The 15,122-nt window shown below is 52.1% G+C and overlaps 1 protein-coding gene across 1 annotated transcript in view; it reads right to left on the bottom strand.

The window, feature by feature from the left end:
* EMILIN2 (elastin microfibril interfacer 2) overlaps positions 1-15,122 on the bottom strand; it is a 54,025-nt gene that overhangs the window by 4,208 nt on the left and 34,695 nt on the right. Inside the window, exons 5-7 of the mRNA XM_082353513.1 lie at positions 3,075-3,461; positions 1,710-1,742; positions 1,043-1,171 (exon numbers count right to left, since the gene is read on the bottom strand). Of these exons, the coding sequence (XP_082209639.1) occupies positions 1,043-1,171; positions 1,710-1,742; positions 3,075-3,461 (549 nt within the window). The remainder of the gene's footprint in view (positions 1-1,042; positions 1,172-1,709; positions 1,743-3,074; positions 3,462-15,122) is intronic.

Raw genomic sequence — 15,122 nt, 5'->3', positions numbered from 1 at the left:
GCCCATTTGCAGAGCAGCAGCACGTGGGCCCACAGCCAGACCCGGTGCTGGCCGGAGTGGCCACTGCCCAAGGGCTCCCGGGAGGGGGCTGGACATGGACCACTGACCACGGGCTGAGAGCTGAGAAGGAATCTAAGGGGCCTGAGTCTTCAACCTGCCCTGAAACGTGCCAGGCCGCCCAGCTCCCTTCCCCAGCTCTTCTTAGTAATTTAGAGCCTGGGGACAGACAGGCCCCAGCACTCCGGGCACATGGCCAGCGTCTGCTCAGGGTCACGCAGAACTCCCTTTGCTGAAGCCCCGCTGGAGAGAATGGTTCTAGGCATCCTGGGAACAGGAGAGAAATGTAGGTCACGGTCCCTGTGTGCCGAGAGCACCTGGCCTGTCGGCGTGGAGTGAGGGCCCCGGGGGAAGCCCGACTTGAGCACAAAGCGAAGCAGCCTTCTCACACCCCCGCCTCCAAGCCCGTTAAAAGCAGAGTGTGAGGCCGAGCTTCACGCCCATGGGCCGGGAGGCCAGGAGCCCCGTTTTTACACGCTCTGCAGTTCATTCACTCTGATGCTCGCTAAAACCCGAGGCCCCGCGGTCCTGAGACCCGGGGCCAGGGCGGCAACTCACATCTCTGCCCGCAGAGAGCCGATTCCCTCCCAGGGGCCACGCAGAGCCCGGCCACCGCGCGCACGCGACACCCCGATCCGCTAGTGCCCGTGGGCGGGGGGACAGCGGCGGACCAGGGGGTCCTGGCTCTCCTCCCACAGGTGAGATGCCCGCGGCCCCGAGGACAGCAGTCCAGGCACCGGGGTGGCCTCTCGTCCCTGCTGTCCTCGGGGGCTGGGGACCACGTGGACCGAACCCCCGGCAGGGCGAGCAATTCTGCCCCAGAGCAGGCGCCCCGCGCTGCTGCTGACCCACTTGGGGCTCAGAAACCAGGGATCCTGCAGGCAGCGGCGTGGGCGCACCTGTCGTGGCAGCCGGGAGGGACCTTCCTCACAGCCTCCCGGCTGGGAGAGTCCTCCCGAGCGGCCGTGTGTGTGGGCGGACTCACCGGTGCTGGGGTCGTACACGTCCCCGTCGTTCACCAGCACTTTGTTAAAGAGGACGACGCCCGCATCGCTGGGGAAAGGCTTCCGGGTGAGCCCCGCGGAGAAGGACACCAGAGACGGCGCCGGGACCCCTGGGTGGAGAGAGGATGCGCCTGCGGTCAGGCCCCGCCCGAGCCGAGGCCTGCGCGCAGTCCCGAGGGGCAGCCTGGGCCTTGCATTTCGCCTCAAAGTGGGCACACCCCCTCCTCACATCCTGGGCCCGACAGTGCCCTTGTCAGGGTGGCAGGCAGTTGCTGGGAGTGCGCATGCGTGGACTGCGTTGGACGCTGCGTGAGATGGGAGGCTTCGCGCATGCGTGGGCCTTGTGCATGATGTCTGGGGTGTGGGCGCCGAGGCCCCACAAGGTGCTTCTGTGTGAGCGCTTCTGTGATGAGAGCTGTGAGGCTGTGCGCGTGCACATGCGAGGCGGGAGCTTTGCGCATGTGTGATGCCATTCGGCGGGGGTGGGGGCCGTGCGTGTTCATGTGCACGCGAGCAAGTGAGCCAGGGAGAGCTGCACCCGTGCCAATGGCCCAGAGGGAAGAGACAGGACCCGCGGTAGGGGTGGGGGGCGGGAAACGGGGGCTGCCCAGGACCGCCCGCCTCGGCCTCCCGTCCTGGCTAACGTACCTGGGGAGGCTACAGGCGGTGACTTGGGGTACCCTGAAAAACAAAACGCAGATGCAATGTCAAAGCTCTAACAAACAGCGCACCTCATTTTCCTGAGCCTCTCCTTTTCTGCCTGTTTCTCACACTGTGTAAGTAGACAGTAAGAGCACCCACTCCCAGCTGCCTGCACAGAGAAGACGGCCCTGAGGACGAACTGGCTGGGGGAATAGGAAGAAGATGGACTGGAGCCTTGGGGCCCAAGCCAGCGAGCAGGCTACAGACTGACATGTCCACTCCCACGCTTGCCCTCCAGGAGCAGGGACTGTTCACTAGCTTTGCCCCCAGGGAGACTGGATGCAGTGTTTGTCATACGGATGCGTGGAAGGAAGGACAGACGTACAAATGAACAAATTGCCCAAAAGAATATAAGCATCCAGGATACGTGGAACTAACAAAAGGAAAACTGTCATCTTAGAAAAAGCACCACACCTGCCTGAGAGCTATGATCGCTGGAGCTTGGGGTGGCTGAGAAGGAAGGGCAGTGACCTCACCTCCCCAGCAGCCACGGTGCTTCATTCAGGCAGGCTGTCCGTGCCCGTAGCTGAGTGCCTCCAACTGTCAGCTTGGTTTAACTCTGAGGCAACTGGTTGGTACTATCCTGTGACAGCTGACGTGATCTACCCCAAGCAGCATCACGTGTTTACATGTCATAGCACAGAGCCTCACTTTCCTCATCTATCAGTAGAATATCAACTTCACAGTGCTGTGGGGAAAGCTGTAGATCCAGCATGCAGTGGGTGTCCCATAAATGCTCGCTCCCTTTTTCTTCTCCCTCCTGCCTTTACCTGACTTCACCTCCTCTACCACCAACACCTCCTTCACCACCACGGTGCTGACCTTCCGACTCACATGAAGCACTTAACTGGCCAAGCCCTGACCTAGGCTTTTCTCCATCCTCACAATAACTCTCTGAAGTCCTATTAGTATCCTCCCTTTGCTGTTGACAGAGCTAAGCCTTGCAATGACATAGCTAGGGTTGGAGCCAGAACCTTCCAGCCTACCCACTTTGATGTGTGCTCATCTTTGTGGCTACGCAAGCTCCCAGTATCCTCTTGGTTTCCCCAGTACACTTCCTGCTAGGGAGATCAAGGAGCTGCCTGGGTGGTCCAGGTATTACAGCCCATGGCACAAATCTATTTCTAAGTATGATGTACTATCCCCAGGGTACCACAGAACCTTTGGAGAGCCAAGTTTTGGACCTTGTACCCTGAAGGCTGCACCCATGGCCTGCAGAGACGCTGCAGCAGCTTCCTGGGGCTCAGGCTGCCCCCTCTGTGCATCCTCACCTTCTGTAGCTCAGATGGCCCAGCAGCGGGGGACCCTTACCTGGTGCTCCCGCGTAGCCTTCGGCCCTGGGGATGGGCCCCTGCCCAGTCTGGCCGTCCACGCCCCGGGGCAGTCCCCGCCCTGACATGCCCATCCTGCCCGGGGGCCCGGCCTCTCCAGTCTCCATAATGACCCCGGTGGAGCCAGGCAAGAAGGGCAGCCCCGTCCAGCCGGGCCGCAGCAGCGGGGGCAGTGGCCGGGGGCGTCTCTTGGGCAGGACAGGCTGCTGGCCTGTGTACGGCTGCTGTCCAGGGTCCTTGGGCGGCGGGGGAGCACTGGACGGCGGTGGAGGGGTCAGCGCAGGAGCAGGTGGCTTGGTGGGGGCCTCTGCCGCGTGCGGGGCCTTCCCTTGGGGCAGAGGCTGGGGTGCTGCTGAGGGCTCCTCCGCTGAGCATTTGGAAAGTGGAAAGAAATACACAGGGTTCAAAACCTCAGACTTGACTGCTCGACCACAGGCCCCTCTGAGACTCCGTGGGCATGGCTCCCTGGAACGTGTGTGCTTGGGGGGCTGGCCTGTGGCCTCTGCGGGGTCCCTGGGCTGGGCCCACCAGCAAACACAAGAGCAGCCGCCACAGAGTGGGGACAGTCTGCCTGGACCCCCTGCCCATGGGGGGGGGGGATCTTCACCCTCTTTCTTCGTGATGGTCACACTCCAAAACAGCACCCAAAACTCCCCGATTTCACGGCATGGTGATACCACAGGGGTATCTGCCTGCTTGCTGCCACCCATGGCCTTGCATTCTCTCAAACAAGCCAGTCTCACAGTCACTGTGGACAGCCTCACAAGCTGAGGGCCTGCTGGGTGCAGACATCACGGGACCCAGGCAGGTGTCAGGGAGCTCGGGCTGCCTCTGCAGTAGGCACAGTTCCCAAAGGAGTGGCAGTGCCCCCCACCTCTCACCACAGCCTTAAGATCACCAACTGAGGGAATTTCCACTGCAGAAAAGTCCTGATTCACATTTCCCTGCCCTCTTGGGATGGCGCTGTGACACAAGCGGGAAGCTGCCACCCTTTCCTCCTATGAATACATTCCTGGAACTACCTTCCAGGAAGCCCTTCCTAAGGCCTGTAAGACAGCTAAAAATAACCAGGACTGGTCACAATACCATCCTCAAAAGCCAAACCCCACCCACCTCCTCAATCTGTATTATGCCTGCAATGGCCCAGCTTCCATGGCTACAAAATTATGACCAAGCAAAATCAGTAACTGCATTGTGCCCCACTGTCTAGTTTTGTTTTAAAACTCACAAAGGTAATTATGGCAGATCGAACCCATGCTCCCCCTCTCCACTCACAGGTTGCTAGCCCACCTCCAGCCCCAAAGGGAGACTATTTCTCAAATAGCCTTTCCCACCCAGTACACTCCATGAGAGGATTAATCCCTAAGGAAAATGATTTGAATGAAGTGATCACTTTCTAATTTCCCCCATGGATGGTACAGAACTAATACCATTCTAGATGCTCTGAAGATAAGTTCATTCACACCATACAATGGAAAGGCATCAGGCCTTATATTCTCTTCAGGACTCTGGTGGGAAGTGTTGGGTTGGGCATAGAAACTGAGGCAGAGCAATTCCCGACATGGGGACACCACGAGCCACAGTGAAGGACAAGAGTGAGAAAGGAAACCAACGAACAAAAAGGAACTTTAAAGAGATAATACAAGAAAATAAACATGTAATAAGGCGTGCTCCACACTAGCGAGGATGTCCACAGGCTTCTCCAAGTGTGTAACTTTAGCTTCTGCCCTAAATAAACCGCTTCATTGCGTGCTCTCCCACACATACTGTGCCTGCTTTAAACAAAAACAAACAAAAAAAAGTAATAATCTCAGAAACAGAAGACACTGCATCCAAAGTATAAGAATAGATTGGTATTAAGCCTAACCAGAGAATAAAGATGAGTCTTTGCTGATTAAAAATATACTTGCCAAAATAAGAAAATTCAATGAAACAGTTGGTAGATAAAATCAAGGTGCTCTTTCAGAAGGTAGACCAGGAAGAGAAAATAATGGACAATAGGAGAGAAACCATAGGAAAATTAGACTCTTTCCAACCCAGAAGTCTTTCCCAAAAAGAAAGATCAGAAAAACGGGTATAGGGATGATGAGGTAGTAAGGAGAAACTCAAATACACAATTTCTCAGAACTAAGAAAGATCCCAGCACAATTATTGAATGAAAGACCCAAACCAAAGCATATTCAGAACACTGAGGATAAAGAGAAGACCACACAAACTGTCAGGGGAAAACGAAAAAGTGACCTCAACTCAGAAGGGCATCATCAGCCTTCTCAACAGTACTGGAAACCAGAAGACAAAAGAACACCTTCAAATTCTGAGGGAATATCATTGCTAACCTTGAATTCTATACCCAGCTAAAATATCTGCCAGTTGTGAAACTAGAATAAAGACATTTCCAGACATGCACTATTTAAAGACAAACAAGCAAAACTGTCGAGCACCCTTTCTTAAAAAGCTATTGGAAAATGTACTCCACTGAAACAAGGGAGTAAACCATGAAAGAAAGAAATGCAGAGTAAAGAAAAGGGTCTAAGACAGGAGAGAGGTTCAAGAAATTTCTAGGATGGTAGTGAAGGAAGTTTCAGATTGAAAGCTTTAGAGCAAGTCCAGAGAATAAGCAGTCCAGACTGGGTCAGGAAGAGAACTCCCGGAGGGAGGTCACTAATTTAAAAAATGGAACTGACAAATGATCTGGTAATTTTTATGGTATTGAGAGGGTATCAGAGGGTGAGAAGAATCCAAAACAGATATGTAAAATCTAGCAAATAATAATGCAGCACTACTACTAATTCAGAGAAAAGCAAAACAAAAAGCATGATCATATTTGGCCATTATTGAGCTGTTTAGCTCCTCATAGCATAAATACTGACTTGATTTTTGTGGCATAACTCCAGTGGGAGCTGGGAGGAGGGGAAGCAGGGGGAGACATGAGAGAGCCTAATACATAGGCTAATGTCTACAGCTGATAAGTAATATATATAATGTCAAATAATACCCATATAGAGATATCTAAAGCTAATAAATTGATGGTAAACATCAGGAGGAGAAAACAGCTGAAAGAGTGGCACGTGGCCACCTCTGGGGTGAGAAGGGTAACAGGGAAAAGGGGACAGGAAAGCTGGTTTTCATTATAAACTTCTCAGAACTATTTCATTTTTATAAGACATAATTATGGAAGACACCCAGGGCCTGTCTCTAAACTCTTTTCCCTCCAGTCCAAGCTCAGGTCCCTCCTTGTCTGTCTCCCCCTCCCTCCTCACGCTGTTTCCAGGCTCACAAGCTGGCCTCCCTCCCAGGGGCACAGGCTCCTGCCTTAGCCCCACCTCCCTTCTCTGCTGGAGATGCTCCTCCAGCATCACCCCTCTCTCCTCCGTCTCTTTCCTTCCACCCCACCAGCTCCTTCCCTTTAGCCCACGTTTATGTGTCTCCACCCAAAATTTAAAAACAAGTACTTTTCCTCAGTCCTACAACCCTCAATGAATTACAGTTGACAAAGCACCTAAAAATAGCCAAGTACAAGCCCCTCAACCGGGTCCTTATTTTCGTACCTATCCCCCCCAAACCCTTCAAACCAGCCCTCTTTCTCTGAAGCCCCCCTGTCTGTCACTTGCCCCATCACCTAGTCCAGGTGCTCTCGCTTATCACACACGCCCCAATCTGGGCTAAGTCCAGCTGATTCTAATTTTGACTTGTCCTTTGGGTCCTTCCTCCACACCTTTCTCAGAATGCTCTTAGAACGCGTCCTAGCCATTTTCCCTGCTCAGAAATCTCCGGTTGTCCTACACTGCTCATAAAATCCAACAGAATCTCCTCCGTCATCCGTGTCCCCACCCCCTGCCCCATCGCCTCCTGCCACCTTCAGTACCCCCACTGGGGCCCGGATCTCATCTGAGCGTCCCTGCCTTTGTGTTTTGCTGTTCGCACTCCCTAAAATGCCTCTTCAGGTTCCCTCACCAAAACACACCTCTCCCTGCAGTCCCGGTTCAGACACCCCCTCCTCATGAAGCCGTCATGAATCTGCCCAGTAGGGCTTGAACATCCTGCCTCCGAACCATGAACCACCTTGGCATCTAAGGGGTCTTTTCAGTTTTTTACATCTCTCCTTTCTTGCTGGATGATGAGCACTTGAGGACACATTTTAATGATCTTTTATCCCCAGGGCCTGGCACGTGACATTGAGACATCTAAGTATTTGGTGAATGAGGGAAGGCTGGAAGTACAGCAGGTACCATGGGCTGCACCCTCACTCCTGCCAACCATTCAATTAGGCGCCCTCATTTTGCCAACGATAATCATTCTGGGGTCCTATAAGGGCAATGCCAGTGCCTAGAGTCAGTGATGGTTCTCTTTTACGTTCACCACTCCCTCAACACCCAGGCTTGTCATAGCAAGTGGAAGGTAGAGGGAAACAAATGAACAACCTGCTTGGGCCAAATACCCTCCACCAATCTCCGTGGGGAGTCCATCCAGCACACTGCGCAGGACAGGCGGCTCCAAAACACCACTCACATCACAGCAAAGACGGTCACGAGAAAGCTGCCCCGGCTCCAGACTGCTCCCCATCCCTGGCCCCCAGCACAGGCTCAGCCCAGCGCATCACGTGGTGTTTCTAATGCACACATTTACTACGTGGTTGTAACAAAGACTGGACGGCATCTTGCTCATTCTGGAAAGATAACTCTGGCAGTCAATGTCTTTCCAAAGCGAACATATGTTTCTAATCCAGAGAGTGACCATTTGTACTGAGTTCCTCATAAGAGCCAAGTGTTGCTGCCCATGTTTCACGTGCGAGGAATGAGGAGGAATGATCAGCCGCACGTGCGCTTGCTTTTGTTCCAGAACTTGCCCCAAGGCGCTGGTCCTGATGCCACAGTGTGGCCTTGTGCCACTGTGCGTGGGATGGGCAGGGCCACAGCCTTACCAAGGATGGACCTGACACCATGTAGGAAAGGCCACTCTCTCTCCATTAAAGTTCTTATTAAAAGCCAATTTCAACTTTGCTAAGACAAAGACCTGCCTGAGGAAATCCCCAAGAGTCCACGAGACTGACATGCCTTCCTCCGCTGTCAGGAGCCTGGGTGGTCTGGCTCCTCCTGCAGCCGCCAGAGAACCCTGCAGAGTGGCAGCTAAATCGCCAAAGTTCCGGCCCCGTGGCTGTGCCTGGCAACTTGGTGGTATCTTGTCACAGAGCAGGGATGCGGGGACAGACACGGGCCTTGGACGTTAGCATCTTGTTGGTGGTGTGGCTGAAGGAAAGCCACAGAAACCTCCTGAGTTATCAGCTCAGCCGTCACTCGGGCTAAACCGGCAAAGCCTCCTGACAAGCCGGCGGCATCGGTGCCAATCAGATGAAGTGATGGGTGCAGGGGCGCGTCCCTGACTGTAAAACACTGTGCAAACGTCAAGGGCAATTCCCGGTTGGGGGGAAGCTGAGCTGCCTGGCATCCCAGGGGTGTGTCTGCCGACCAAAGCCTGCAATTACGGGGACTATTTTAAAGATGTCAATCAAGCCTTCTGACTTCATATTTTCTTTTATTTATTTATTTTTTGGCCACGCCGCACAGCTTGCAGGATCTTAGTTCCTCGACCAGGGACTGAACCTGTGCCCTCAGCAGTGACAGCGTGGAGTCCTAACCACTGGACTTCCAGGGAATTCCCAAGACTTCTGACTTTAAAAAAAAAAACCCATCCACATGCTGACATACAGCAGGCTAAGTGGACGGAGGGCCACACTGCCCGGCAAAGCTCAGTTCTTGGGAAGGGCCTGAGAAACGCGGGGCTCAGCAGGAGGTTCCCCGGGACCGTGTTGCTCTCACTGACCGGCACAGGGCGGGCACGAGGCAGGGGCTTCCGAGGAGACGCTTGCTGGTCTCCCCGCAGAAAGGCTGAGGGAAGACAGGCCGTGGAGGCGTGTGAAGGACTCTCAGGACTGGGGAGACAACCCACAGAAACCCTGCACTGCTCCTCTGACAGCAGAGGAGGGGAAACCATGCGTGCGCAGGAACGGTCCTACTCGGAGCAAATGGCAGTCGAAATGCTGCTTTGGGCTTTGGTTGGAACGAAGAGGAAAAGCGTTCAAGCTCGTCCAAGGGGCGCTGTGGTTCCATCACAGAAGGGCCCGGACCGACTCTTCCTCTAGAGGACAGAGCCCACTGGCCCAGCCGAGAAAGGAGTCCAGACGTGATCACACTTCCGGAAGCCCGTGGAATCAGGCTCAACAGGGGAAACAGGTCGACATTTCTGAAAAGTACAACCTAGAGAACACTGACACAGAGAGACGGCTCCGGCCGCTCCTGCTGACATCGGGGGCAGCTCATTTGGGACCGAGAGTCATTCGATGTCACTGAATCCCAGAGAGGTGGACCCAAGCATCAGCATCACTGGGGGATTCTTTCTGGTAGAAATTCACAAGCTGATTCTAAGTTGTATATGGAAATGCAGAGAGAGGATCTACCTGATTTTCAGACTCACTATAAAGCTGCAGTAGTCAAGGCCTACGGAGACACATCAACAGCGAAGCAGAGTCCCTCAGTGGACGCGCACGTCACGGTGGAGCTTGCGTGGGTGACGCTGGGTCAAGTCCGGGATTTTATCCTCTCTCCTCACCGCCCTCCCGCCCCCGCTCCTCTTCTTTCTGGGCACGGCAGCCCCGGTGCCGCCTCTGAGGGGGCCTGCCTTCCACTTCTGGGACCAGAGCTAGGGGGTTCTTTGTTTTAATTACAAATTTAATTACAAATTCCTGGATCTGACCTCATCCCTGCTGAGCAGGAATCTCCCGAGTGAGCCCAGAGTCCTTATTTTTGTAAAGCTCACAGAGGATTCTGCACGCAGCTGTGGGAGAGCCCTCCCGGAACATGGCAGTTCTAAAGTCAAAGTTAAGATGGAGAAAAGCAGCTGCAACTTTCACCAACTCAAGAGCTTTACAACAACCAGATGCTCACAGGGCAAAAGGGCAGGTATCGTCCGGAGTTGGTGTGGTCTGAGTGTGGGCAGTTTGTTTAGCCTTTATGTATTTATAAAACTCTGACTTACTCCATCATAATATCTTGGACCTACACTGGCCCCAAACTCAGCCAATTTCAAGTTGAGGGCCAAAACCATCATAACGCTGGCATCAGGCCACACTTCCCCTGGCCATGCTTTACAGTTAAATACTTATTTGAAAAAATCTGTGCTTTTTCATTCTTACGGCGCAGCTTAGGCTAAGCAACTGGATAAAGATGGGATTCTTAAGTCTGTAATACCCCCGAATGAAACGTTATTAATATAATTCAAAACTAAAAATAGAACTACCATATGATCCAGCAATCCCACTCCTGGGCATCTATCTGGAGAAAACCATCATCTGAAAGGATACATGCACCCCAATGTTCACTGCAGCACTATTTACAATAGCCAAGACATGGAAGCAACCTAAATGTCCATCGACAGAGGAATGGATAAAGATGACGTGGTACATACGTACAATGGAATACTATTCAGCCATAAAAAGAATGAAATAATGCCATTTGCAATAACATGGATGGACCTAGAGATTATCATACTAAGTGAAGTAAGTCAAAGACAAATATCATATGCTATCACTCATATGTGGAATCAAATTTTATAAAAATGAAACAAATGAACTTATTTACGAAACAGAATCAGACTTACAGATATCAAAAACAGACTTATGGTTACCAAAGGGGAAACGTCAGGGGGAGAGGGATAAATCAGGAGCTTGGGATGAACACACACACACTACTATATATGATAGATAACCAACAAGGACCTACTGTACAGCACAGGGAACTCTACTCAGTATTCTGGGATCACCTATATGAGAAAAGAATCTAAAAAAAAAATGAATATATGTATATGTATAACTGAATCACTTTGCTGTACACCTGAAACTAACACAACATTGTAAATCAACTATACTCCAACAAAATTAAAATTTAAAAGAAGAGAGAAAAAAAGTATTTATGAGAAATTACCCTAAGACATTTGCAGAAGAAAGAGGCGGCGGATTAGAAAGAGGAAGCAGTGCCGCTGTCACTGGTGTGTGCTGAAACAGTGCTGCAACGTCCGGCAGGCACGGCCCTTCTTGGAACCGTGACGCAGGGGAGGAGAGCTTCCCTGACGCGCAGACTATTCCTCTGCCCCATCTCGGCTCGGGTGGGAGCCCCAGGTTTCTCAGCAACGGGAACTGCCCTTATGTCCCAACTGGAAGGGGAACAGCAGAAACGTCACGGTCTGGTCCCAGGGCCCCGGCAGAAAGCAGACTCTGGCTTTCAGCCACGCTGGGGACAGACCCTGGAGCTGCCAGCGACACAGCGACCCCTACCCGACAATTTCAGTCAACCTGGGGACAAGTTGCAGCTAAAGGAAAGGGACAGGGTGCTGGGGAGATGGTGTGAAGAACCAACACTGAAAACAGGAGCCCGTGGGACCGGGCACAGAAGGCCAAAGCCTAGGGCCACATCCACAGAAGAACAAAGGACTTCCCCATCTCCTTGCCCTTCAGAAGCTAATTTATTTGAACATGAATCCTGAATGCTAGGAAGGGGAGATTTCTAGGCTTTTTACACTTTCTACCTGACTCCCAATTTAGAAAAGAAGAAAAGGAAAGGGAAAGAAGGAAAAAAACAAAACCCTCTGGCTTTCTAGAAACATTTGACAGAGCAGCCAGGAGCCCCACACCCAGGGCTCTCATCCCATGTCTGCGGTGTAGACAAGCCTGCTCTCACTCCTCTGAGGCTGCAGGCCCAGGGGCTGGCAGGGAGAGAAAGAGAGAAGTTCACCCAGGAGCAGAATGAACATCCACCACGGGGGACAGAGGGCCGCCATCACAGCTGGTATTTATTGAGGGATTACCAAGTGCCAGGCACTATTTAATACTCCACTAGTTAGGTATATTAATCCTCATACTAACTTTTTGAGGTATTATTGTTATCATGATTCTCTCCAATTAACAGGTGTAGAAAGTGAGGCATTAAGTAGATAAATAACTTGCCCAAAGTCACAAAGAATGCGTAGAGTAGCTGGGATTGCAAACCTGGGAAATAATAATCACTTCCTGGCTCTAAATTCTCCAAGAGTTTCTCATGATACTTAAAATCCAAATCCGTTATCACAGCCTATAAAATCCCACCTCATCTGATTCCTACTCCCTGACCTCACTGCCTATGACTTTCCCCCTTGCTCACAGACCTGATCAAACTGGCATTCTGAGTCCTCAGTCAGGAAAAACACATTCCTGCCTCAGGGCCTTTGAACATGCTTTTCCCTCTGCCGGGAACACAGATCTCTGCAGGGCTCGCTCCCTCGTCTTATTCATGTCTCTGCTCAAATGTCATCTCCACTGAGCAACCCTCCCCGACCTCTGATCTAAAATACAAAGTCCCCCATCCTCTATCACCTTCTCTGTTGGGTCTTTCCCCACACACTGATCGCCAGCTGAAATCAGATCTTCATTTGCTGGGCTGTGCATTATGTGTCTTACGCACTAGAGTGTAAGGTCCTTCAGGGCTGAAACGCCAGCCCTAGGACATGACTCAGTAAGTATCTGTTGAATGAATGACTATATAAATGAAGGGGTGGGGCATATGGGGCCCAGGAGAGGGGTGTCACACCCACGTCACAGAGCGTAAGGTGAGACAGTCATGAAAATACAGTGGTTCTTCACCTTTTAGAAGTTAGGCAGTGCTGGGCTTCCCTGGTGGTGCAGTGGTTAAGAATCCGCCTGCCAATGCAGGGGACACAGGTTCGAGCCCTGGTGCGGGAAGATCCCACATGCCACGGAGCAATTAAGCCCGTGTGCCACAACTACTGAGCCCGCATGCCGCAACTACTGAAGCCCACGTGCCTAGAGCCCATGCTCTGCAACAAGAGAAGCCACCACAATGAGAAACCCATGCGCCGCAACGAAGAGTAGCCCCCGCTCGCCACAACTAGAGAAAGTTGCACACAGCAACGAAGAACCAAAGCAGTCAAAAATAAATACATTAATTAATTAATTAATTAACCAAAAAAAAAAAAAGAAGAAGTTAGGCAGTGCTCTGAGTCCTAGATGACAGGCACGGGCCTTTCGTCCAAAAAAGTAACCAAACATTTGTATATAATCTCAAGAATCAGAGGGATAAATTGGGAGATTGGGATTGACACATACACACTACTGTATATAAAATAAAATAGATAAGTAATAAGAACCTACTGTATAGCACAGGGAATTCTATTCAATACTCTGTAATGACCTATATGGAAAAGAATCTAAAAAAGAGTGGATATGTGTATATGTATAACTGATTCACTTTGCTGTACAGCAGAAACTAACACAACATTGTAAATCAACTCTACTCCAATAAAAATTAATTTTCAAAAAAATCTCAAGAATCTCTTTTAAACCCCAGGGAAGAACATCTGCACCAACGATGCGGGGGGTGGCAGGTAACAAAGAGACTCGGATCTATCTGAGCGCCAGCTGAAGCCCCTTCTGCTCCCCCGGCTGCCTTGTGGGTAGTTCCGCCCCCTCCGGGTGCTTCTAAAGAAAAGAATGGGGTCTGTGAACAGGGCAGTAGAAACAGCAGAGTGTGAGTCCCTGGCCCAGCAACGTGGCTTCTGGTGGCTACATCCTGCATTCTCAGCTCTGGACCTTGGCTCGCAGTGGGAGAGATGACGACTATCGTTAATATTCCCTCTCTCCCGTCGCCCACCAGCCGCATCACCTTGCCTTGACCAATGGAATGTGGCAGAAGGGACACCATGCCAGCTCCGGGCCTCGCCTGGAAGAGGCTTCCGCTTTCACCATGTGATAAGTCTGACTACCCGAGACCACCTGCTGTGAGGAGGCCCAAGTCAGCCACATGAAGAGACAGAGGATGGCCCTGCGGAGGGACCCCTGAGGCACCGGACACATGACCCGTCTGCCTGGACCTTCCAGCCCAGCTGGGCCCACCAGCCCCCTGACTGCAGCTGAGCAAGTGACTCACGCTGACACCAAATGGAGCAGAAGAACGGCCAAGCCAGTTTCCTGACCCGCAGGATAATGGAAAACGATAGAGCTTTGCTGTTTTAAGCCACCAAGATTTGGGGTAGGCTGTCACACAGCAGTAAATAACGGGCCCATTCACACAACTCCTCAGCAGGTATGTCCTCCCCTCCTGCTTTGCTGAACCCTACCCACCCCTCAGTATGAGCTCCAGTAACGCCTCCTTCCAGAAGCTTCTCTCATCACTCCACCTTACCCTTCACCCCACCAGCCTCTGAACTCTCAACCTCCTCATCGTTGAAGGCTCCCTCCTCCGAGAAGTCCTCCCTGACTTCCACAGTGGCCATGTGCCTGTGCCCATCTCTGTCTGCCTGTTTCCCCTCAGAATGTCACTGTCACACACACTGTCACACATCCACATACTCCACAGACATAGCTCATTACTCCCACAAAGTACGGGTTCAGTAAGATCCAATGAACTAAAAGGATAAACCCTGACACCACTCACTGGGCCTTGACACACCACCTCATTCATCCTCTCTGCAGACTGGTGCATGTCGTTACCCCCGTGACTGAAAACGCCTGGAGGGTGAGGGTCGTGCTACTCACCTCTGCACCCCTCACAGAGCCCTGCACATAGTAGGTGCTCAATAAATGTACTGTTGACTTTTTTTTTTTTTTTTTGGCTGTGTTGGGTCTTCATTGCTGCGCCCGGGCTTTCTCTAGTTGCGGCAAGTGGGGGCCACTCTTTGTTGCGGTGCACGGGCTTCTCATTGTGGTGGCTTCTCTTGTTGCGGAGCACGGGCTCTAGGCGCGTGGGCTCAGTAGTTGTGGCTCGCGGGCTCTAGAGCACAGGCTCAGTAGTTGTGGCGCAGCATTTGGGATCTTCCCGGACTGGGGCTTGAACCTGTGTCCCCTGCACTGGCAGGCGGATTCTTAACCACTGCGCCACCAGGGAAGCCCCTGTACTGTTGACTCTTATTTGGTCCATGTGACCTGAACTCCAGATTCACCCACAGACCTCTCAGGCTCAGGTTCTCCTAGACCTGGATGCACCGC

Source organism: Balaenoptera borealis (assembly GCF_965194805.1).
Source record: "Balaenoptera borealis genome assembly, chromosome: 14".
NCBI classification, from domain to species: domain Eukaryota; kingdom Metazoa; phylum Chordata; class Mammalia; order Artiodactyla; family Balaenopteridae; genus Balaenoptera; species Balaenoptera borealis.
This window is presented reverse-complemented; position numbering and strand designations above follow the sequence as displayed.